This window comes from Impatiens glandulifera, chromosome 5 (genome assembly GCF_907164915.1).
Source record: "Impatiens glandulifera chromosome 5, dImpGla2.1, whole genome shotgun sequence".
In the NCBI taxonomy this organism is placed as follows: Eukaryota; Viridiplantae; Streptophyta; class Magnoliopsida; order Ericales; family Balsaminaceae; genus Impatiens; species Impatiens glandulifera.
This window is the reverse complement of record NC_061866.1, coordinates 49,797,919-49,820,809: the sequence shown is the minus strand read 5'-3', so window position 1 is coordinate 49,820,809 and position 22,891 is coordinate 49,797,919. Positions and strand designations below refer to the sequence as shown.

General features: G+C 31.3%; 4 protein-coding genes across 4 annotated transcripts; 2 read left to right on the top strand and 2 right to left on the bottom strand.

Annotated features, from left to right (window-relative positions):
- The first annotated feature begins 6,076 nt into the window (after positions 1-6,076).
- LOC124937479 lies at positions 6,077-9,080 on the top strand. Its single transcript, XM_047477744.1, has 8 exons — positions 6,077-7,084; positions 7,186-7,234; positions 7,321-7,416; positions 7,643-7,762; positions 8,106-8,204; positions 8,313-8,372; positions 8,474-8,568; positions 8,649-9,080. The coding sequence occupies exons 1-8, from the start codon at positions 6,252-6,254 to the stop codon at positions 8,767-8,769; spliced, it is 1,473 nt and encodes a 490-aa protein (XP_047333700.1). The 5' UTR covers positions 6,077-6,251; the 3' UTR covers positions 8,770-9,080.
- Positions 9,081-9,139: 59 nt separating this feature from the next.
- Positions 9,140-10,709, bottom strand: LOC124937480 (UDP-glycosyltransferase 83A1). Its single transcript, XM_047477745.1, has 2 exons — positions 10,208-10,709; positions 9,140-10,137 (listed from the first exon to the last, which is right to left on the bottom strand). Exons 1-2 carry the CDS (start codon positions 10,686-10,688, stop codon positions 9,260-9,262), a joined length of 1,359 nt encoding a protein of 452 aa, XP_047333701.1. The 5' UTR covers positions 10,689-10,709; the 3' UTR covers positions 9,140-9,259.
- Positions 10,710-12,325: 1,616 nt separating this feature from the next.
- On the top strand, positions 12,326-18,124 carry LOC124938438 (protein RIK). Its single transcript, XM_047478879.1, has 12 exons — positions 12,326-12,608; positions 12,802-13,027; positions 13,248-13,346; positions 13,471-13,505; positions 13,585-13,660; positions 14,245-14,340; positions 14,422-14,508; positions 14,982-15,075; positions 15,162-15,291; positions 15,572-15,986; positions 17,352-17,607; positions 17,713-18,124. Exons 1-12 carry the CDS (start codon positions 12,529-12,531, stop codon positions 17,841-17,843), a joined length of 1,725 nt encoding a protein of 574 aa, XP_047334835.1. The 5' UTR covers positions 12,326-12,528; the 3' UTR covers positions 17,844-18,124.
- LOC124938439 (serine carboxypeptidase-like 25) lies at positions 17,186-20,579 on the bottom strand. Its single transcript, XM_047478880.1, has 8 exons — positions 20,294-20,579; positions 19,651-19,854; positions 19,399-19,577; positions 19,033-19,332; positions 18,836-18,966; positions 18,670-18,765; positions 18,484-18,589; positions 17,186-18,390 (listed from the first exon to the last, which is right to left on the bottom strand). The coding sequence occupies exons 1-8, from the start codon at positions 20,574-20,576 to the stop codon at positions 18,247-18,249; spliced, it is 1,443 nt and encodes a 480-aa protein (XP_047334836.1). The 5' UTR covers positions 20,577-20,579; the 3' UTR covers positions 17,186-18,246.
- Positions 20,580-22,891: the final 2,312 nt, after the last annotated feature.

The following is a 22,891-nucleotide window of genomic DNA, read 5'->3' as shown; positions in this document are numbered from 1 at the left end:
AATAGTTAACGTAAGAAAAAAATATTATAAAAATATATTTTTAGGTTTAAAAAAATGTTTTTTTTAAGAAATTACTGTTTGATATAATATTTACATTAAAATAAAATTTTCAGTAAATCTATAATATTATAATAAATAAAATGCAGTTAATTTTTTTTTTTTTTTTGTAAGAAATGATAGGCATTTTATGAATGTATTAAAATTCAAATACAACATATAAAAAAAAATCAATTTTCATTCCATTCATCCCACTAATGGAATGATATATTTATCATTTCTATAAAATTTTATACAAAAATTATCATCATGTATCATTATTAAACAAATATATATACTTTTATCATTCTTTTAAAAATAAAATGTGTACATAAGAATGAGATTTTGTATGTTAATTTACATAATATTTCATTTTAAATATCTATGTGGAAATAATTAAAGTCACCTCATCTATATTGTTGGGTGTACAAACCACAATTATTACCTATTAAGCTATTAATTAATTTTACATTAAATGTTTTTAGGCAAGTTATTGACGTTAGACTAATTTTCAAGTAGTTTTATTTTTGGCCTCAAGACGTAATAATAACATTAACCATTAAATATGGGCTAGTTTGATTCAATTTATTCACGTTAATTTATTTAATTTATTTACAGTTATGTTGATATGATCTCAATTTATTTATTCGTTAAACTTGATTATATTTAATTCAGATTATATGTGTAATTTATTTATGTTTTATATTTATAATATTATTTAATAATGAATATTATATATATATATATTTATTAATTTAGTTTTAAATATTAATAAATGATTTAAATTAAAAAATAATATATTAAAAAATAAATTATATTAATATATTATTTTTTATAAGTTTTTGTTTGTATATAATTTTAAATATTAATAAATAACTTAAATTAAAAAAATAATATATTCTAAAATAATTGATATGAATATATTCAACTTATTTATTCGTTAAACTTGATTATATTTAATTCAGATTATATGCGTAGTTTATTTATGTTTTATATTTATAATATTATTTAATAATGAATATTATATATATATTTATTAATTTAATTTTAAATATTAATAAATGATTTAAATTAAAAAATAAATTATTAAAAAATAAATTATATTAATATATTATTTTTTATAAGTTTTTGTTTATATATAATTTTAAATATTAATAAATAACTTAAATTAAAAAAACAATATATTCTAAAACAATTGATATGAATATATATTAATTTTGAGAAATGAGTGAGAGAGAGAATGATGTGGATTCGCTGAAATAATAACAAAATTTATGTCTTTCTCTTGATTAATTCGATACGGCAGGCACTGCCTATATCATTTTCCCAATCAATGATGTGGTAACATATCATTCCCCAAATTATTGAGATAGAATTTGAGAAGAAATACGTGTGACGCACTGAAAAAATAACAAATTTTATCTATTTTCTCTTTACTCACCTTTATCTTTTATCAGAAATGTGGTGACAAGTCATTCTCTCCTCCTATCCCTCATTTTTTTATAAATATATAGTTTTAAATATATTTAATATAAAAATGATATAATATATATATATATATATAAATATTTAATAATATTATGATCAATTTTTTCATTTATATTATAAATTAATTAAACTAAAAAATAGTTTATTAAATAAATAATATAAATATATTATTTTTTATAAGTTTTTATTAATATATATTTTAAATTTAATTAAACGTGAGGGTGATTTCTAGTTGAGGTGTTCATAAACATATTAATTTTTTTTTGTCTCCATTTATATTTTATTTTTATTTTAAAAATATTTAGATGATTACCTATTATTTGATGGTCATATAAGTTGATTATAGTCTATAAAAAATATTTTATTATTATAATTTGATTAATCTTGTAATAAGTACTTTTAGATAATTTATTAAAATTAGTTTGATTTTCAAAATTACAATTATAAATTAAAAAAAATTATTAGTATATTTATATTTCATAATTTGTTTAATTATTTTATATATTAAGATATATATTATAAATAATAAATAAAAATATATTTAAATGTATGTTTTATTATTATAATAATTTTATATAAATATATAAAAAATATTAAAAATAGATAGAATATATGAGAGATAATTAATAAAATAATTAAAAAAATATTAAATATATGAGAGATAATAAATAAACTAATTATATAATAATGAAATATATGATAAATAATTAATAAAATAATTAGAAAGAAGTTAAATATATGAGAGAAAATAAATAAAATAATTATAAAATAATGAAATAAACAAAAGATAATGAATAAAATAATTAAAAAGATATTAAATATAAGAGATAGAATAAATAAAATAATTAAAAAAGAATAAAATAAATGAGAGAGAATAAATACAAAAATATTTAATAGTGATAAAAGAGAAAAATAATGATATTATAAGTTTAAACGAGATGAGGTGGGAGGGAGACAAAGAAAAAATTGAGTTTAAACGTAAAAATATATTTGATTATAATTTTTTATCTAAACTTATTAAGTAAAGTTACCCTATTAGTTTATTAAGTTGTTCCGTAATAACCTAAAACCAATTTATAAAGGATATTATTTAATAAGTTAGAAATCTAATTATTGAAGAAAATGGTAGGTTGTCCTGGTTTGTCATACTTTGAGGTCTGTTTGCTTTTGTTTTACAATTTCAAATTGGGTTATAGTTGGTTAATTGTTCTAATTTTTTTTTTTTTTAAATTATAGACTAGCTTGTCACCTTCTTTTATAATATGGCTATTTTAAGGCTTGTTCGAACGGGGTTATGAGAAAATAATATTATTTAAAAAATTAGGATAGTTAATTTTTTTTAAAAAGTATTAATATATTATAATAAAATAAAAAATATTTTAGTAATTTAATTAATGAATTAAGTGAAGTAATAAATGAGATGTATTTTTTTGGTTATTTAAATAACCATAACCAAACAAACAAAGATAAAATTTTGTTATATAAATTATATCTTGTTAGTTGTGATTTGGTTTATATATAAAATTGGGTTTATTCATATCATGGAAATAATTGAAATTCATTTATAAAATAACGATGGTATGCAGGGGTGGAGCCAGGATGAAAAATTACCTGGGGCTGACTCCAACTTGCATCTCAGATTTAACTTTCTATGCTTCGCTTTTTTTTTCAATAAAATTTCCACGATTATTAGAAGATGTAGACTCGTTATGCCCTCTCAATGCACACACTTGCAAAGTGAGTCACCGAGTGCTTTCAATAATTGTTGTAAGCTGTAATCTGTTATTTTGTTTTTTATCTGAAGACTGTGCATTCAGTACTTTGTCAATATGACAAGGATATTAATTAGATTATCAAAATATTCAACTGCCCTATTATGTGGTGAAATATTACATCATATATGCATAACAAAAGAACATATATCATCATCATTAACTCGCTTTCAATATTTGAATCCATCTATTGTAAATATAGGTTTTGGGGGTTGCTTATGTTCAAACAAGAAACATGAGAAACAAAAAGCAACATCTTTTAAAGAAGAGTATTCTAACCAAGTAAATTTCTTAAACCAATGACTTTGGAACCGTCGATTTTGATTTCCAAATTTGGTCAGCGAGTACTCAACCTTAATAGGTTGATATGACCCATCTTGATATAAGCTCGTCTAATTTCATCCATTTGATTAAAAAGATATTTCCATATCGGAATACGTAATGCTGGATCAAATTTAAGAGAACTTACATCAACATCAATTCTAGAAGATTTGTTAAGTTCTTGAACAGGGATATCAAATTCTTTATTTAAATACCGAATCAAACCAATGTAACTATTTTAACTTGTTTATTGATATTAATTTATATTTTCTTATAAATATTTGAAATAGTTTAAAATTAAAAAATATAAAACACTATTATTATTTTAATTTTTATATTTTATCCTTATAAATAATTTGTATTATTAATTATATTGAAATAAATAAAAATAATGTATAATTTTTATATAAATATAATTTTAAAATAAATAATATTATTATATGATTTACATTATTTTATATATAATTTTTTATATTTTATTTATATAAATAAATCTGATCTATATATTAATTAAAATTTATGTATTATTATAAATATTTGTATACTAGAAAATATTGTTAGTATAAAATAAAATATTAATAATTATTATTTTAATAAAATTATATTTAAAATTAAAATAATATAATTATGAATTAGTTTATAGATAAATTATATTTTAAAATATAATAAATTAAAGGTGAGGTTAGAGTTCACAGTTTTGTTATATAGCCAATGAGACTGTTAAATATATATATAAATATATATATAAATATATATATATATATATATATAATGTTTTATTTTAATATTTTAATTTAGGTGGGGCTGTAGCCCAATCTAGCCCATGCGTGGTTCCGCCCCGATGGTATGTGATTTTGAAAAATTAATTTTATAAAATAAAAATTATTTTAAGTTAAATTGAACAACTTTTTTAGTCCTAAAAAAACTTAGAAAGTCTTAGAGCAATATCTTAATACTAAAATGTTTATTTGTAGAAACGTTTTCTCATTGTTTATATTTCTATCTTATTTTAACTTTGACCTAATCAACCTTAATCACAGTACAATAGCTTGAAGAATTTGCCAAATGATTGATAATTGTTTAACAACAAGTTGGTGATTTTAATTATGTTACTACCAAATATTATTCTTCATTTCTCATAAATCAGTACAAATTAGATTATGTGAAAAACAAACAAAGCAATCTTTGAGAACTTACAATCTTGTGTGACTAAATCATACAAATAGTCAATCATTTGTATATTGAATTGCAATACTTAGATCTCACCAAAGTTCCTATTCTTCTATAAATCAACTTCATCAATAGTATTAAGGCTTCTTAAAAAATATCAACATTTTTTTTAGATCAACAAGTCAGTTCAAGCACACTATAGTTTTGCTATGGATAAAAGCATTAGGTTCATTTATAAATCTTGAACTGGTTAAACATAGTTTTTAAATTCCTACAATTACAATAGCACTAAATAGTTATAACTATATAGGTCTATTGTTATTATGAGTGAGTGAGATTTAAAACTTATTATGGAATATGATTGATATTTAGTGAGTGATGTCTAAATCAATTGTCGGTTGTTAGGATGTTTGGATAGAAACTGCGAGCTCGGTTGGATTGAGTCGATGAGTCTCTATCCCGATTATTTTCAGGTAGACTATTTACTCAAAAGAAATCGTAAGTTTTTAGTGATCGTAGTTGACCGATATGTTTACTCCTCAACACTATTAATATAACGATACGAGAGATTTATTCTGAAAAACCGGTGAAGGCAATTTGTGAACTTATTGATCATTTTTTAGATTTGAGAGTTTATTAACGTTAAATTTTATGTTATATTTGTTCTTTGGTGATCATTTGTTGTTTATGTCTTCTATTTTTTCACAGATGTTTAATCTCATTGAATTTCGAGTATATTTTGTGACAAGATGAACATTCATGTTTTTTTTAATTTTTATCGTTAGGTAAATGATTATCATTTATATCTTAATGTATTGAGATTGACTTTTCTATAAAAAAAAATTATAACTATTTTTTTTTATAAAAAGTTCAAGTTATTAAATTACAGAGGAATAATAACATTATATATATATATTTTTAATATAGACGGTAGCACGTTCCTTTCGACACTTTATTTCATTTAAATTGTTTTTTAAGTGAAAATTTAATTGATCATTTGATATTTATTTCTTAGTAAAATTAGTGTTACCATTTCAACTATTTTAAAAATAATAAAAATAAAATTCATAACATTATTTTTGTTCATATCTTATGTTTTGTTGAGTGTTGTGATATTAATAATAAGTTGAAACAATTTAATATTAAATTAAATTATGTTATTTTATAATGGTTTAGATTATTCCATCTTATATAGAAGTTGAATTAATTAAATAAAAAATGAATCAGACAATTTAAGAAGGCAATCCAATCCAACGGACCTTAATCAAATTGAAAAGGCAGGGAAAAAACTAGCCGGTACAAACCCTGGAGCGTTCTTTCGTTATCGTCTTCCCCAATTCCAAATCCCCTTTTCAACTCCATCGTTTCTTCGCCATTAGAGAACCACTCCGATCACTCTCTCTCTATATATATATCTATCTATATATATATCAACTATAGGTTTCGTTATTGTTTGGTTCGTCCATGGAGTCGAAAGGCATTCGGACAAGAGTGTTGACACCATCAAAGAATCCTCAAGCCACCAATCTCAAGGATTGTGAGAATGTTGATCCAAACACAAGAAGTCCTTTGTTGAAGCAATCCAAGTCACCAGTAACCAAATCTGCTACGAAATTTAACAGATCCGCATCCAAAAACCCTAAACCCGTCATTTTGCCTTCTCCAAGGAACAAGCTTCGGGAGAGAAGATTCGTGGTAGTTAAGAGGAATTCGAAGAAGGAGAACGTAAAACCTAACATCACATGTAAATGCGAGGATACATTGGGTGGAAATTCGAAGAGATGCCTCTGTGCTGCTTACGAGAGTCTGAGAGTTTCTCAAGAGGAGTTTTTCAAGCAGGGAAACATCAATGATAATCAACTTGATTCGGAAGTGTTGAACGTTGATAGAGAAGACAGAGAGCTTGACAAAGTTGAATCTTCCAATGAAGATTTAATCCAAGATACAACCGAGCTGGTACCTGAGGAAATGGGGCTTAAGAGGAGGAGAGAAAAAGTACTGGAAGAAGCTAGGACAAGTGTGCCTGAGACTGGATCAGGCAGTGTGAGACATCTGGTTAAGGCTTTTGAGAGACTTCTCACCATACCCAAATCCGAGAATTCTGATCAGAAGAAAGATGAAAATGAGCAAGATGAAAAGAAGAAAGCTATCAGATGGGCATTGCCAGGCATGCAGCAGCCCGATGTGCCTCTACAATTATCATCCTCTTCATTCTGTCCATCAGATTTTATGGTGACTTCTGAGAGCTTGGGTCTAGATTCTCGGGTTTCTTCTTCCCTTAACAGCATTCAAGGAAGGTATGAAACATTGATCGATCAAAAACGATTATAGTTTTTTATTTGTTGTAAAATATGTTTCCATTGCTCACTCTTAATATGCTCAATTATTGCAATTGTAGCTTCATGTCAAACAGATTTTCTGGTGGGAGTAGAAGGAGCCGAAGAAATGTGAATTCCTTACCCTTAACCCTATTTTATTTTCGAGCAAAGACAATTGAAAGTCTCTTTGAATGTAATTTTTATCAAATTTGCAGAGCTCTGGATCACATGGAGCACTTGGTGGAAGTAAGTGGAAGAAGAAGAGGCAGCTCAAACTGACAAGGCAGCAGCCTTTCAACCTTCGGACTGAAGTGAGTGTTTGGCTTTTCTTAAAATGCTAATACTCTGTGAATGTGTTATATCAGTTGAATTGAGTTAACATGGAGTTTTATTTGCCCTCATAGGATACTTTGCTCTGTGATTCATGTTATCTCTTTCACTAAATATTGATACATAATGAATTTAGTTATGCATGAATACTTGATTTGGATATTCAATGGTTTAATTTCAAATTTTCTTGTGTTTCTTGTATTATAGCAAAGGGGAAGATGTAAGGAAGAAGCGTTGACAAAGAAATTGCAAGAGATGAAGATCGAGGAAGAGAAACTTCGGATACCTGTTGCACAAGGTCTTCCCTGGACAACAGACGAGCCACAGGTAAAACTATTGATTTGTTTGGAGTTTTAGTGCGAAAGACTGCTGCTTTTAATGGACTTGTGATGATTTCAATGGGTTCATTACACATTTTTTATGAGAAAAAAAAGTTCATTGATAGTTTATGAGAAGAAAAGATAGGCTATATCAGTTCAATTGTTGAATCTCTGTTAATAATTGTTGTGGACACTATGAAGTGAATGTTCTGAGAAAAGTGAATGAGTTCATTGCACATTTGCTATGAGAGAAGTGAACGAGTTCATTGCACATTTGCTATGAGAGAAGTGAATGAGTTCATTGCACATTTATAACAATGAAGTGAATGATTGACTTTGTCTTTTTACAGTGCCTTGTGAAACCACCTGTCAAAGAAAGCACAATCCCGGTTGATCTGAAATTGCATAGTGACATTAGGGCTGTTGAACGAGCAGAGTTTGATAATCAGGTAGATTTTTTCATCAAATTGGCTTTTTAAGGATTAATGGTATCCTTGTTTTTTGGGCACTGATATTTGTTGGGCTTGGATCCTTCAATTTTTGTTGTTCGTTGGCAGGTAACAGAGAAAACGAACTTGATTGAACAGTACAAAATGGAGAAGCAAAAGCAGCAGAAGGTAGAATAACAAAAATGATTGATTAATGTAATTATGGTATTATTTATAATTTTTTCACTTAATAATGATATAATCATATACAATATATTTTGTTGTTACAGTTAGAGGAAGAAGAAGAAATTAAAAGAATTAGGAAGGAGCTTGTTCCTAGAGCTCAACCTCTTCCATATTTCGACAGGCCTTTCGTTCCTAGAAGGTAATAATTATTTGTTCTATATGTAGATGTCTGTTCGATTATTCATCTTTAACTTAGAGTTGTTTTATTTTAAAAAAAAGGTCTACAAGACAACCAACCATACCGAAAGAGCCAAAGTTCCATCTAGCATCCCCGAAACATAACCATCATCATAAGAGAATCAAATCTTGTTCATCGTGCAATAATATCAATGCCGTGTAATAACACAGACACGTCTACTTCTCTTTTGCTCTATCGGACAACTCCTTAAAATGAGACAGAAGAAGTATATAGGTTTTTGACGGACAGAAGAATCTCAAGATTCAAGAAGAAGACAATGGCAAAATGCTTGACCAGAAAACAAACCTTCCCCTGTTTTTGTTTGTACGTTTTTACTACTACTGTATTTCTTTGTCGGTTGGGTGAACTAGATGAAGAATTTCTTTGTCACGACAATGCATGTACTTTAAACGAATTTTTTATGTCTTCTGTATTAACCTCATTCTTTGGTGATATTTGTTCAAACTTGCATATATATTAAAAGTCACAAAATGTGATTGTTGCAAATTACTTCTTACAATACATTATCTATATGACATGTTTGCACGTCTTGTTTATTTAGGCATGTTCCATCCAATTATGGATGAAACTGACTATAAATTATTTATGATTTTAAAATAGCATGACAAAAGAAATACAAGAAATTGATTTCTCATGTCTTTAGCCACTGAATAAAATTATTCAAATTCTTATGAGAAGTTCCTCCTTCTTTCACACCCTTCATCACCATTTCCTTCAGATTCAAAACTCGCCTCTTGAGATCTTTATCTTCGAGCAATTGAACTATCTTATCCTTAATCTCTTCGCTCCTGATAATCCCGGTTTCATCCTTATCAAGTCGCAACCCGACCCTCCAAACGTCGCAAATGTAGCTCTCGTTAAGAAATTGATCCGCAAAATAAGGCCAACAAATAAGAGGAAGCCCATTCCCCACACCCTCTTGAGTAGAATTCCAACCACAATGTGTCACAAAACATGCCAATGCAGGATGAGCTAATATCCTTTGTTGAGGGGCCCAACTCACCATAAGCCCACGATCACCAACTCTTTCAATGAACCCTTTCGGGTAATCGATTCCATTGGTCGAGTCGGGCCTCACGACCCACAAGAACGAAAAATTAGTCATTTCAAGCCCGATCGCTAGTTCTCGAAATTGGGTTTCGTCGAAGATGGTAAAACTACCAAAAGCGACGTAAATTACTGAGCCCAAGGGTCGATCGTCGAGCCATTTTAAACACGAGGAGTCGTCGGGCCAAAAGTGTCCGGCTTGGTTTCCGAGACGGTTGTGGGCTAGAAGTGGGCCTATGGGTATGATTTCAGGCCTGAGAGAAAAGGCAGCTGATTCTAGGTCAATGCTTGTGTTGCATATTATTGTTTGGGCTAGCTTAACAGTCTCATTGCATATTTTGAATGTATCGAACACAGTTTTTTGGGTTTCTAAATCTGCAATGCAGGCCCATGTGAAATGAACCGGGTTCATACTAGGCATCGTCGGAGATAACTTCACCATTTCTTTCTTCACCGGAGTTCCTGCAAATTGCAATACGTTCAAAATCAGTCATTGAAAATCTGAAATGGAATTCATTTACGAATTACGAACCATTCTGGTTTATGATTCCGTCTTCTAGAAGCTTCGGGATGCTGAACGACAAAGAGAGAAGCGCAGACGTGGCCGGCCAGAAAGCTGCCGTTTTGATTCCCATCTTCGCCGCAACCTCGATCGCCCAACCCATGCAATGATCGGCGACGACACATGTCACTTTATCGTCGTCGGAGTCGTCAATTTGATTGATGAGGTCCTCCAGTTTTTCGGGCATGAAGGAGAAAATGGATTCCGTCAGTTTCTTCAAGTCGTTTCTGTCATCCAATGGGTCCAACCCATCTGGAATTGAGACAAGGTGAATGTGATCTCCAACGTTGTTGTCATCTGTAAATGAATTAATGATCCTTTTGTGATTGTAATCGCTGTTGACGAAAGATACTTTGAATCCTTGTTTGTCTAAGCAATGACAGAGCTCCATCATGGGAATTACATGTCCTTGAGCAGGATATGGTATGGCTAAAACATGTGGTTTGCCCATGATTCTTAATTAGATTAGACTGTAAATTGATACTAGTGTTGGTTGGTTATATATAATATAGAGTTTGGAGAAACCCATGTCAAAGTGTTTGTCGAATTGGTTGGTTACTGTTGCGGCGGCGGGAATCTATATATGGTAATGGTAGCATCTAATTGTGTAGTAGAAGTAGTTGATATTATTGTTGTCTTGTTTGTTTGTCTCATATCTGTGTATGCCGTTCTTTATCCATGGAAGCATCGATCATCAACACTGAGAGATATAACCTATGAATTCTCATTGTTTATTGTTTCTATTTGCCTATCAAAATCAATTACAGGACATATGTTCTGCGCCAACAAAAACTAGACAAGACCCAATGAAAGTGTCATTTATAACATTAAGAAAAATACTCAAAATAAAAAATTGCATTAAAATCTATCAATAAAGACATTAAAGAACTGAAAAAGAAAAAATTTCATCTAGTTAATAAATGCAGCATATGTTTGAAGAGTGAAAAATTCATTGATCATATTCTTCTTTACTGTGACATTGCCAAGAACATATGACATCTTCTATGACATCTTCTGCAAAATCTCCTTCAATTTTAATGGGTTACACTAACAAAAAGTCGTCGACTTATAAGTCAAATAGATTGAATGGAGTTTTAATAATGAAATCGCAGACGACTGTAAACAAATTCCTCTCATTATGTGGTGAACAATTTTGAAAAAAAGAAATAGAAGAATTTTCGAAGGAAAAAGTTATGATACGAGTATCTCAAAAGATTTATGTTACACGCGTTTGTTTCAATCCGAAAAATAAAGACTTGAACGGGATGAGAATTTTTCTATCTTATTGACATTTAAAATTTTTTGTTGTTTTCTTATTTATTGTTTTTTTTTTACTGTTTGAACGCATCTTGGGCTATTTTTAATAAAAAGTTGACATTTTTCAAAAAAAAAAATGATTAATTAAAAATTTGTAATAGGAGAATAAATAATGGTTATAAAAAGGAATTAAGAACTAATTTTTTAGGATAAGTTATTTCGGGATCAATCTCATCTTTAGATTAGTTTCATTGTAAATTCGCATCAAGAAACTTAATAATATAAGTGAAGGTTTGATTACAAATTTGTTACTTAATAGTATAATTTGATATGAACTCTATTAAGCTATTTGAAGATATTTGGTGTCAAACTTTTTATTATAAATAGGGTTATAGAAACTTTTGTACCAATTGATTTGAGATTTTATATAGAAATGAAAGGTAGAAACAAAAATGAAATAAAGTTTAATAGGAAAATGTGTGCAAATATATATCATAAATTGTGAGAAATGAACAACTTTTTTTCTTTCTTAAAACAGTTATATAAATACAATTTAATTCACAGTAAGTATGTTTTTTTTTTTTTTCAATTATAAGAAAGTGTTCTAGAAGTTTATAAATTTTAAAATTGATGTTAACAATGATATTTAGTTTGGCATGATTGTTTTTTTTTATGTACAAAATTATTAATTAACTACAATGAAAAGAGTTTGAGATTTCAAATTATTATTTTTTTTTGAATATTTTAAATTAAAATAATGAAATATAATTAAGAAAAATATATTATCAGGAGATAGCCCTAAATCGGTGTTCTTGCCAATTTTCTTGAATGCCCCTTCCCTTCTCAATTCTCAGCGCTTCGTAAATCTGGATTAGAATCACATATCCACGAATTAGCAGAACCCTCAAGAAGAAGAAGAAGAAGAAGAAGACAATTACATTTGATCGGCTCAAAATCAGGGAAAAAAACTGCTTCAAAACCTACACTACATTATCTTCTCCCGCGGAAGGAAAATTTACAGCAACATAGACGTCATGGCGGATGATAATTGCTCTACGGTATCGCCGCCTGATGATGTCGCGAACTTTTCAGATTCATCCACTACCAAACAAAGGTGATTGTTTAATTCTTGTACCATGATTGCTAGCTAGACTTAACTTTTTGTACTGTAACCTAGAAACGATTTCTTGGTTCTTTCTTGTTTTGTCAGTAAACCTTAAGTTCAAAGAAACAGTTAATTGCCTTTTGGCATAGAAAATTACATTAGATATAGGATTCTGCTCATTTCATGATTCAATCATTTTCAGGAAGAAGAGAAAGTGGGATCAGCCCGCTGAATCCTTGGTTTCAATGGGCTTAGCTATTCCAGGGATTTTGCCTGTGGGTAATATGGCATCACTTGCAGGGGCATCTCTGTATAGTCTTCCTTTAGTTTCTGGATCTCCAAGTTTTCTAGCTCCCAACTCTGCTACCACACAGCAGGTGTTTCAAGCTCCTCTGGTACAGCAACTGACAACAGCTTTGATTCCAAAGGTATGGGAGTATTCTGACTGTACCATTTGGTTAAAACTCTCCTTCCATTAAGCGGGTGCTTCTTCTGTATCTAACATTTTGTTATGAGATACCACTGGCTATAGAAAATTAAATATTGAATGGTCTGATGAACTTTCTCTTTTCATCAATCTCCTTCTCCTAACATTGATATTTCTTTTTCTTCACTTGTTTTTGGGATAACATTCTTCTACTCTTCTAGCAAAAAATTCAAGATGAGTTGATAGCTCGAGAAATTGTCATAAATGATGCAGAACCATTGGTCCGTTACAAGCTCACAAAACGTCAGGCTCAAGAAGAGGTGAATCTAGTGACATTTCCTTTACGACAAATTGTTAAGAAGAGTGTGCTGGTTATGTATAAGTGATTAATTGGTAATAGTTAACTTTAGCATTGATAGATTGTTGGTTGCTCTGATCTTGCAGATCCAAAGGGGCACTGGTGCTGTGGTGATAACTAGGTTGTTTTTTATACCTTGTGATTATATAACCAGTTGACCACCTTATTGTTTGAATTAAAGATCTCTAATACCTTTACAGGGGCAAGTATCGTCCTCCAAATGCACCAAATGATGGTGAAAGGCCACTTTATCTGCATATCTCTGCTGGGGCACACGTAAGTATTGATATATACTTTTTCCCAAAAAAAAAGTATTGATATATACTTTTCCCCTAAAAAAAGTATTGATATATACAAAACCTTACTACGAAAATGGTTGAAACTTATTGAAAATAGTTGAAATTGTTTTTAAATGAACTTTATTTTTTCATTCATCTTAACTGTTGTTTCATAGAGCAGTGGATAATTCTAAACAACATGTGAAGACATTGTTTCAATTTTGATTTTCTTATGTGTCTCCTTATATATTATGCAACTGATCATGAAAAGATACAATTGCTCTTGAATTCCACGGGCTCTTCATAGCTGATTTCCTAGGTAGCTGGCGATATTTGGTCAGAATGGTACTAATCCATAGTAGAGAACTTCTTAGGTTGACAGTTGACATCAATTTACTCATAAAAATTGCTTATACCTTTAATAAAGGCATTTCCATTTGTTATTTCATTTTAATCGCTCATGCCTTGAGAGTTGAGGGGATTGCTTTCTGCCCACTGTTTTATATGCCCTTTCCTCTATTATATTTCCTTATGTATGTCTACTGAGAAGGAAATGATTCTTAATGTTGCATGTCTCTGTAGTTGGAAACAACTGTTGATCGGATTAAAGCTGTTGATCGTGCAGCTTCCATGGTGGAAGAAATGCTTAAAAATGGTTCTGCCGGAAGTGTTTCCACGGTAACGTTATGCTAGTTTAGGTACTGAATGATGGTTCATACATCAAATACCTGATAGAATATTATCTGATTATATGGACAGCTTAATCAGCCACTCAGTACAAGTGTGTACTTGGGCTTTGAAGCAGACCCATCTTTGAATATAGCTGCAAGAATTCGCGGACCAAATGTGAGCTCAATTACTTTTGTAGCAAGTGAAATAAAAACAAATAGCTTTGTGATTCCATGCTGGAATTTTTAACATGTTGACTGCCCATTGTTTTTTCCACATACTCCCTTGTTTTTCATTGTGCTTCATTTTCGGAACAGCATAAAAATATGAACATTGCAAATAGAATTGAAAGTTAATGAACAAGTGCATGGCATGTGCCTTTCATCCACTGTTATTAGATTTACATGTAATATAGTTATTCTTTTGAATGTTGCAAAACAGTTCTATATTTCTCTCTGTTAGAGTTAGTTTATGCCTACAATTCTGCATCTTTATAATGTCTTCTTATGCTTATAATATTTGATTAATTTGCTTAGTTTAATGTTGTTGAGAAACAAAGAGGAGACACTAACGTTTGAAGCTTTCCTTGACATCTCCGTACAATTGGGAGAGATTGTTTTTTGTGTGGTGGTTGGATATTGTATTTGCAGGATCAGTATGTAAATCACATTACGAACGAAACAGGAGCAACTGTTGTATTAAGAGGACGTGGGTCCGGAACATTAGACGTCACTCTGGGAGAAGGTTGTAAATTGCTTATACTTTTTTTAGAGCGTACAATTAGATCAGACATTTCCCTATAGCTAATGTTATTCTCCCTTTTCTTACAGAAGGACAGCAGCCTCTGCATTTATTCCTTTCAAGTACCAATCAGAAAAGTCTTGAAAGTGCCAAATTTTTGGCAGAGAATCTTTTGGCTACAATCAGCCAAGAGTTTGGTGCAACCAGGCTTAATAATATGTTAGTTTATGTCAATATTTTTTTTTTCATTTTTTCACGCAGTTGTAAAAGAATAAATTAATTTGAACATTTTATTTCAACCTCGGGTCACATTCAAAATTTCCCATTTTCACACAGAAGTTTGTGAGTTTGTCTTCCGTTGCAGAATAAAGCATGGTTGCTTACGTTATTTTAAAATTTCCATCTTTTGCTCATTAAAACAGAAATATTTTTCCTCAATTTTGTTTCATTATATCAATTCATTGGATGTAGTCAAGGAACTAACTGCCACTTTATGCAGAGTCTCATCATCAAATGTCTATGGTGCTGTTCCTCCGCCACAGCATCTGTTGCCTGGAGGTCTAAATCCTATTAATCTGGTACCATCAGTTGTCAGCTCATTGTCGGTTGGTCCAAATAGTGTGGTCCCTTCTCAGCCGCATGTAGCTGGTTACCCCCAGCATTCACTAACCGGTGGAACAAGCTATGCTGGATATGGAGGAATATATCCCCAAGCCACACCTTTACAGCAAGTTGCATTGGCACTTAGACAGTCACCATCTGTTGCCAGTTCAACAGTTACTAGTCCAGCACTTGTTGCGGCAATGACTGGCCAGAAAAGTGAAAGCTCATCATCTGAGGAGAGACGTCCTCCACAGAAAAGGAAATTCAAGGAATTACCATTGGCTTCAAAAGGGCTTGCAAACCTCCATCAGGTATCAACATTTTCTGACCTCGTATTAAGGGTTATGCTGTTGATGTTCCTAACGGAAAAAGTACCCTCTCAAGACAATTTGAGAGTCCTTGAAAAGAGAACTGGAAATGAGAAAACTTGCTTGTAGTTTGAATAACATAATTTAAAAAGTTAAAAGTAGAGGGTGGTATGTCCTGCTTGTGCAGAGGCGAACTCAAAGTATCCTTCAATGAACATCCTGCTCGCTAATGCTCTTGTTGTGCATGGCTAAGAAAATAACCCGTCCACGTTGGCTGTGTGGATATCAAGAGTTATATAATGCAATAAACTACCCTGATGAGTTTGTGTCTTTCGTTTACACATCATTTGGGGAGGGATTATGTGGAAATAGTCAATCTAGGCTTATATTTGTTTATTATTTAATTCTCTAACTTTTTTATTTATATATATATATATATATATTAAAATAAGTTGGTTTAGATATTATAGGGATTCTGATTTATCCTAATGTAGGAGAATCAACTCTGAACGTTTATAAATATGTTCAACATATTATGAGAATAATATATCATAAGTCTCTCCTCTCCATTTTGAAATTCCAACAGATTATGTGGAAGAACATTGGGGATAGGTTATTTGTCACAAATTTGACCTTTGTGAAGTATTTATTGGATTGTTCTTAAACTTATGCTGTTATGGAATGGACTCACTGAATGTTGTTGTCTAAACTGATTGTTTTCTAGTTAGTACAATTTGATAATCAGTTCAGATAAATGACCTCTATTTGAGGAATTTTGGTGGTGTACAATTTATTGATAAGCAGATCAGACCTGATAGTATTATTACAATTGTTTATTCAACTATTTATGCAAAACATATTCTCATTGCTGTTATATCCTTTCATTCTTTTTCTTTTGCGTTTTTAAATTTTCAGTTCTGACTTGTTTTACTCAATCTTCCAGGTATTTTCTCTCACCTTGTATGAAGCTAACACGCTGATACTGGACTTCTGTTGGATCATTTGTGTGTTTCACAGGGTTTCTTATACATAAGGGGTGTGACATTAAATTGGTGCCTGCTCTATCAAATACCTTGATGAGAGGCGGTTTTCAAAGCTTCCTTAGTTTTAAATATGTACTGAATTGTTTAGGCACACACACATGCACAAGTTTCCAACTTACAGTAGTTGCTCAATTAGAGATGCAGGTCTGAAGGGGCACGAATTGTTAGTAAATTTTGCTATCCTTATTACCAAAAGGCAAAAGCACATACACTAGAGCTCCTTAGTCACCATTTACAGTAGCAATACAAAATGACAGCAAAGATTTGACTTCTCCTTTAGATATACTATTATAATATTTGAAATTATAGAATAATTGTACTTTAGCAGGTAGAACTGCAGAGATCATCAGAATTCCTGAAGCCGAAGCCAAGCAGAGATTTTGGGGTAAGAAATATTTCAACAATGCCGCCGCCAAAAGAGTTGGGACTGCAATCGAGTAATGGAACAATGGTTCCACCGCCTCCTAGAGCAATGCGTCCACCGCCTCCTCCACCAAAGTTCAATGCATCACTACTGCATAGTAAAAAAGTGCAAGAGCATAACAATGTCATCCATAAAACAAAACCCGAGACCACAACTGGTAGTTTTTTATTAAGCCCGATTTTCTTTGTTTGTTATGAAAATGTTAAAAAAGATGATTGCACCCCACTTCATTTGATTGGTTTAATTTCATAATGTGTTTCAGATACTTTACTCAAGCTGGTCGAATACGGGGATGAAGATGACGACGAAGATGATGATCTTGACAAATCCACTGAACTTTCTAAAAGTAACTCAAGCCAAATGGTATCTCCTAAACCGTTTTGGGCTATCTGAGACTTATGCATGAAGAGGACACAGTTGGTTTGTTAAATTAGCTTTTAGGCCAATTGGTTTGATCTCAGAAACTTAGTAGACCATAGATATATACCCTTATTATTGTTGTAAGGTTCATTTTGTCCTTTTTAGGCAGCAGCACAATTAGTCTAGAAAATCCATTACTTTCCAATGATGTGGTATTATTTGATGAAAGCATATTCCAATGGATCAATGATCAGTTTTCTTGAGACAATTACTTGCTTAATAATAATAAGATGTTCTAGTCTTCATGGATTTAACAAACGTTCATAATAGAAACTACCATTTCCCTAGTCAAATGAAGTAATGATGGTATCCCCTCCACCCCCCTCTATTAGCTGCTAATTTTCCCCTAAACCAGAGTCTAGACAGGAAAATTCCTTCAAGATTTTGGAAGGGGGTCCCCTCTTAAGAATGATTTGAATAACTGAAGAGCTGCTCTTGGCTTGAAAAGCGGCACCTCATGTCCAGCCCCTCTAACCGTTGCAAATGTAAGACCATCGTATACTTCTGTCCATCCTCCTACCTGAACAAGACACCCCAACAACACAATTAAGTACAAAATGAGTCCAACACATCAGTTGTCAAAATGGGAGAGCTACTTATTTTTTCTACTGACCTGTTTCCTAACGTACCAAGGGTACCATGAAATCTTGGTTGTCAACCTGAGCTGTGCCAATGAATATCTAGTGGCTGTCACCGGCACAACTGAGTCCACATCACCACTGTCCAAGAACCAAAAGTTTCAACTCATTAGCTAGTCGTAGTTCTTTTTATTGTAATTATATTTCGGATAAACTAGTACCTGAAAAGCCAAATCCTCAACTGAGCTGCAATGAGTTGCCTGTATATGGGCAAGATGGTTATGTCCGAGTCATTCCAATTTCTGTTGACCTTTTCACTGGATTTTTGCATAGGAAGAATTAGAAGGGTTATAGACAGAATAAATCAAGGAAAATGAATCAGTTTACCTGCAAGCAGTCCATTTGTAGGGTATCCTGGTAGTGTTAGCATGAAGAGCTTTCTGGACATCTGGCCTGTTGTAGTATGTTTCTGCGTAACTCTCCGTGCAAGGATCATATCCAGAGATGGGTCTCGATAGCTGATGATGTTGTTGTTCTTAATTAGTCAAAATGATTGATTAATTTTGTTTTAGGGTCATTATTACCTTGTGGGGACGATGAGGCAAACGTGTGGTCTGAGTGGTGATCATGGCTGATGTTGTTGTTCCATTTGACTTATTAGGGCAAGGAATGGCATAGATATTGTAGGGATCAATGTTACCCAATTCTTGATCCATGGCGTAGTTATAAGTGGTTTCACATTCGTTTGATTCCTTCTGTTGGCCACTGAAATGGCAAGTGTTGATCAACTGATGGAAAGTCTGGTCAGAGATCATGGCGTGGCTCCACCAATAGTTCACCGTTCCTATGTTATCATAGTAGTTGTCCATCACCCCATTCCCAATCTGAAGAAGAGAAGACATTAGTAGAAGAGAAAAGAATACATTAATTTGATGTAATAAGTACACTACCATTATTCCTTTAAGATGTATTGGGTGGTTGTCGGAGTTAGCATTGTAGGCCAAGATCTCTCTAGCGAACTGAGGTACATAATGGCCGGCATAACTCTCTCCGGCGAGAAACACTTGCCGGGTTTTGTAACGAGGGAATCTCTCCATCCAACGGACAAGGAAAGTCAAGGAGTCCATGGCTGAATTGAATCAACAAACACAATTTTAGAACAATAAATTATCAAACATAGGATTGTTGGTGTCAATAATTACCAGTTCTCCTATCACCGATTTGAACTAGATCAGTGGAGGTGTTGGTGTAAGAGAAGCCAACACCGGCGGGTGACTCCAAAAAGAGAAGATTTGCAACAGAGTTCCATGAAAATGGGTTTAGATTCAATCCAGAAGCCTTGTTGTTTATACGAAAAGGACCTATTTCCTCTGATGCACCATATGCCACAGAAGAACATCCTGGCCCTACCACCATTACAAATACAATCAAACAAGACCTTAGTTTTGGTGGGTCGGAGTCATAATAAATGAGATCAAAGCTGGTTAATTTAATTAATGGGTTATGTTTTTTTTTTCTCTCAACAGTCCATGTACTGTGGACTGTGTACTTCACATTAATATGTCTCCACCACGCAATCAGATATCAAGATGTAGAGAGAGAAAGAGAGAGAGAGCATGCATAATTGCATTATAGAAGGGGAAAGTGGGGGAGATAGAGTGGTTAGGTCACGCAATATATTTCCAACAATGGATTAATGTTCATTCGTACGTAGGTACTGTTGTTGTTGTTGTTGTTACTATTGTTCAGTTTTCAAAACAAGAAACAGAGGATCACCATATCTTTTTTTGAAAATAATTTCAAATCTATGAACTAAACTAAAAAATTGAACAGTTTAATAAGTACCTCCATTGAGCCAAATAACCAAGGGCTTAGAGGAAGATGGTTCTGATGATGATTCCGTAAGCCAGTAAAACAGAGCTCTGCCGGCCTCTTGGTTGACTGTTACATAACCGGAAAACTGATGAAATGAGACATTAGGCTGTCCAGGAAGTGCCCTTATTCTGTCAGCTTCTTCTTCATCTTCTACATTTGAACCACCCACATACTGAAAAAGAAGAAGAAGAACCACCAAAACAAAGACAACCCAAAAGTAGTGATCTCTAGTCTTACCCATCTTCATCATCATCAAAATCAAAACAAGAGAATTATTAAAACACAGTTTCTTGTTTTTCTCTCTCTCTCTCTCTCTCTCTCTCTCTCTCTGAAGGAAGACACGTTATGGGTGATGATCTGAAATAAATAAATAAATACAACGATAAGAAGAGAAGAAAGAGAGTCACCCACGGCTTCTATATATGCTAGCTAACTAGGTTGAGATGGGTCTGAACTATGGATTGAATTTTATAGCAAATGTTTGTCCTTTACCTTTACTACCTGCAAATTCAGCTATTATATTTTATGGGTTTTCATTCATTCTTTTTTACTGTCTATCATTTAAATATATCTTTCAAACTCTTGGCCCGCCCACCCGCCATTAATAAAACAGTAAACACTGAAATTATTTTCAGCTGAGTTTCTTGCTTTTCCAATTCAGTCAAACATCTATATGCATATATAGAAACTAGCTAGCTAGCTAGTCTATTCATATATATTTGAGATTTTAAAAGTAAATAGTATAATAAAACAGGTCAATATTACCATTTTTTTAAGGGCTTATAATAATATATGTTTATCAGAGGTTTTAATCATGTTTAAATGGGTGAGTATAATCATGTTTGTATCAATTTTGAAAATGACAAAAAGTGCATCATTTTTTATTTATAAATCATTAGATAAAATTCAAAAAAAAAAGTGATTTAATTGCTTTATCCAACTAACTAACTACTTCCATACATTAAAGTCTTTATTAAAGCAATTCGCATAATTCATTTTTTCCACACTAAGGGATTTGTCTGAAGAGGTTTTTTTTTTCCCCTAAATATACCTTGTTTGATAATGTTTAAAAAAAATAGTTTTTTTTGAATTAAAATACCAAATTATCTTATATATTTTGATTTTCTCAGATATATTTTGAGTTAATAAGGATTATTTTGATATTTTAATAGATAAAAAAAGTGAATAAAATGATGATTGGATTTAAAAAAATTCCTAAAAAAATAAAGATAGTTTTAAAATACGCAGTTCCACCTGTCTTACCTCGATATGGATGGACGTTTAGACTTTTGTCTTAAATTAAAAAAAAAATATTTTGAATGCGGTTAACTTTCGAATCGGCCAAATTTACACTCAAAGTGTCGTGTACGTTATCGTGTACTCCTCGTCTTGTTTGGTTAATCTTGAGACCTTACTAGAAAGATTATAGATTGGTGGTGGAAAGATATAGAAGTCTTCAGGTTTGAGAATTTGAATACAACCATCATTTTTCACTTGAACATATTTCACAACAGTTATATCACAAACACGTTGATCGTTGAACTAACTTTGGAATATCTATTACTAGTTAGGGCTACGCGGCGATCTGCTTAGGATTCTGAAGATTTCTATACTCGACGGTTGTATATGCAGATTCAAGTATTATGTTTTGGGCTTGATTTTCTCTGTTTTGAATTTGAATTAATATGAGGGTTTCTTGTAGCTAACTTTTGTTCTGTAATTTAACTATAACTTGCATATAGTAGTTATGATTTGATTCATACGCTTTTTTGACAATTGTTAGATGTGGCCTTAAGAATTGTGTAAATAATTTGTTTCTAGTATTTGAATGGATTGGGCATTGTTTAATATTTTATATAATTCCCTCTTTTAACCTAACAACAATAAGAAGTGGATATCTCTGGGCTCCTTGAGAGGTTCCTGAGTTCGCGTCTGGTTAAGTGTGTTTGCGGTTATTTGTTTAACCTATTATGTCCACATTTTTAATATTTGATATATTATTTTGAAGTAACTCAATTCTTATCTACAGTTGTGTATGATTTTCTGTTGGATTGATAAGTCATTTTGAACTAGAATTTCACTTGAAAAAGTTTGTTTGTGAGAGATTCGAAATCTTGAAATTGATCTTTGTCGGTGGTTTGTAATGTATATGAGAAAATGGACTAAAAGTTTTGTTTTTTTAAAATAATTGAGGAAGAAGATGAAAAAGTATAATAGCTAGTGATAGAGTTACAATGTTTTGTCCGGTTTGATGAATTCGCCAAAACAACCGGGTCGACGGTCGAAACGGTTTTCAAAACAATAATAAAAAAAACTCTTTAATTTGTATATATATATAAACCAACTAACATATAATAAATTTGTCATAATTTGTTTTATAATATTTCATGTAAAGTTGTAAGTTGGAGGACACTTAATATGACTATAGGGTAAATTTATATATATATATATATATATATAAACAGTTTATTAATAAAATAAAATGATTTAAATTATTAATTATTTTTTAGATAATTATTTATTGAGCATTAACACACCCACCCCACAAGACATTTCCACAAATTATGT

Excerpts from the sequence above, each read along its gene's own strand:
- LOC124937479 (XM_047477744.1), top strand. The coding sequence starts at position 6,252 with ATGGAGTCGAAAGGCATTCGGACAAGAGTGTTGACACCATCAAAGAAT. Across the intron at positions 7,417-7,642 it reads CTTTCAACCTTCGGACTGAA|CAAAGGGGAAGATGTAAGGA; the intron begins GTGAGTGTTTGG and ends CTTGTATTATAG. Across the intron at positions 7,763-8,105 it reads GGACAACAGACGAGCCACAG|TGCCTTGTGAAACCACCTGT; the intron begins GTAAAACTATTG and ends GTCTTTTTACAG.
- LOC124937480 (XM_047477745.1), bottom strand. The coding sequence starts at position 10,688 with ATGGGCAAACCACATGTTTTAGCCATACCATATCCTGCTCAAGGACAT. Across the intron at positions 10,138-10,207 it reads CGGAATCATAAACCAGAATG|GAACTCCGGTGAAGAAAGAA; the intron begins GTTCGTAATTCG and ends TGCAATTTGCAG.
- LOC124938438 (XM_047478879.1), top strand. The coding sequence starts at position 12,529 with ATGGCGGATGATAATTGCTCTACGGTATCGCCGCCTGATGATGTCGCG. Across the intron at positions 13,347-13,470 it reads AACGTCAGGCTCAAGAAGAG|ATCCAAAGGGGCACTGGTGC; the intron begins GTGAATCTAGTG and ends CTGATCTTGCAG. Across the intron at positions 14,341-14,421 it reads CTGCCGGAAGTGTTTCCACG|CTTAATCAGCCACTCAGTAC; the intron begins GTAACGTTATGC and ends TTATATGGACAG.
- LOC124938439 (XM_047478880.1), bottom strand. The coding sequence starts at position 20,576 with ATGATGATGAAGATGGGTAAGACTAGAGATCACTACTTTTGGGTTGTC. Across the intron at positions 19,578-19,650 it reads AATCGGTGATAGGAGAACTG|CCATGGACTCCTTGACTTTC; the intron begins GTAATTATTGAC and ends GATTCAATTCAG. Across the intron at positions 18,590-18,669 it reads TTGAGGATTTGGCTTTTCAG|TGGTGATGTGGACTCAGTTG; the intron begins GTACTAGTTTAT and ends GTTCTTGGACAG.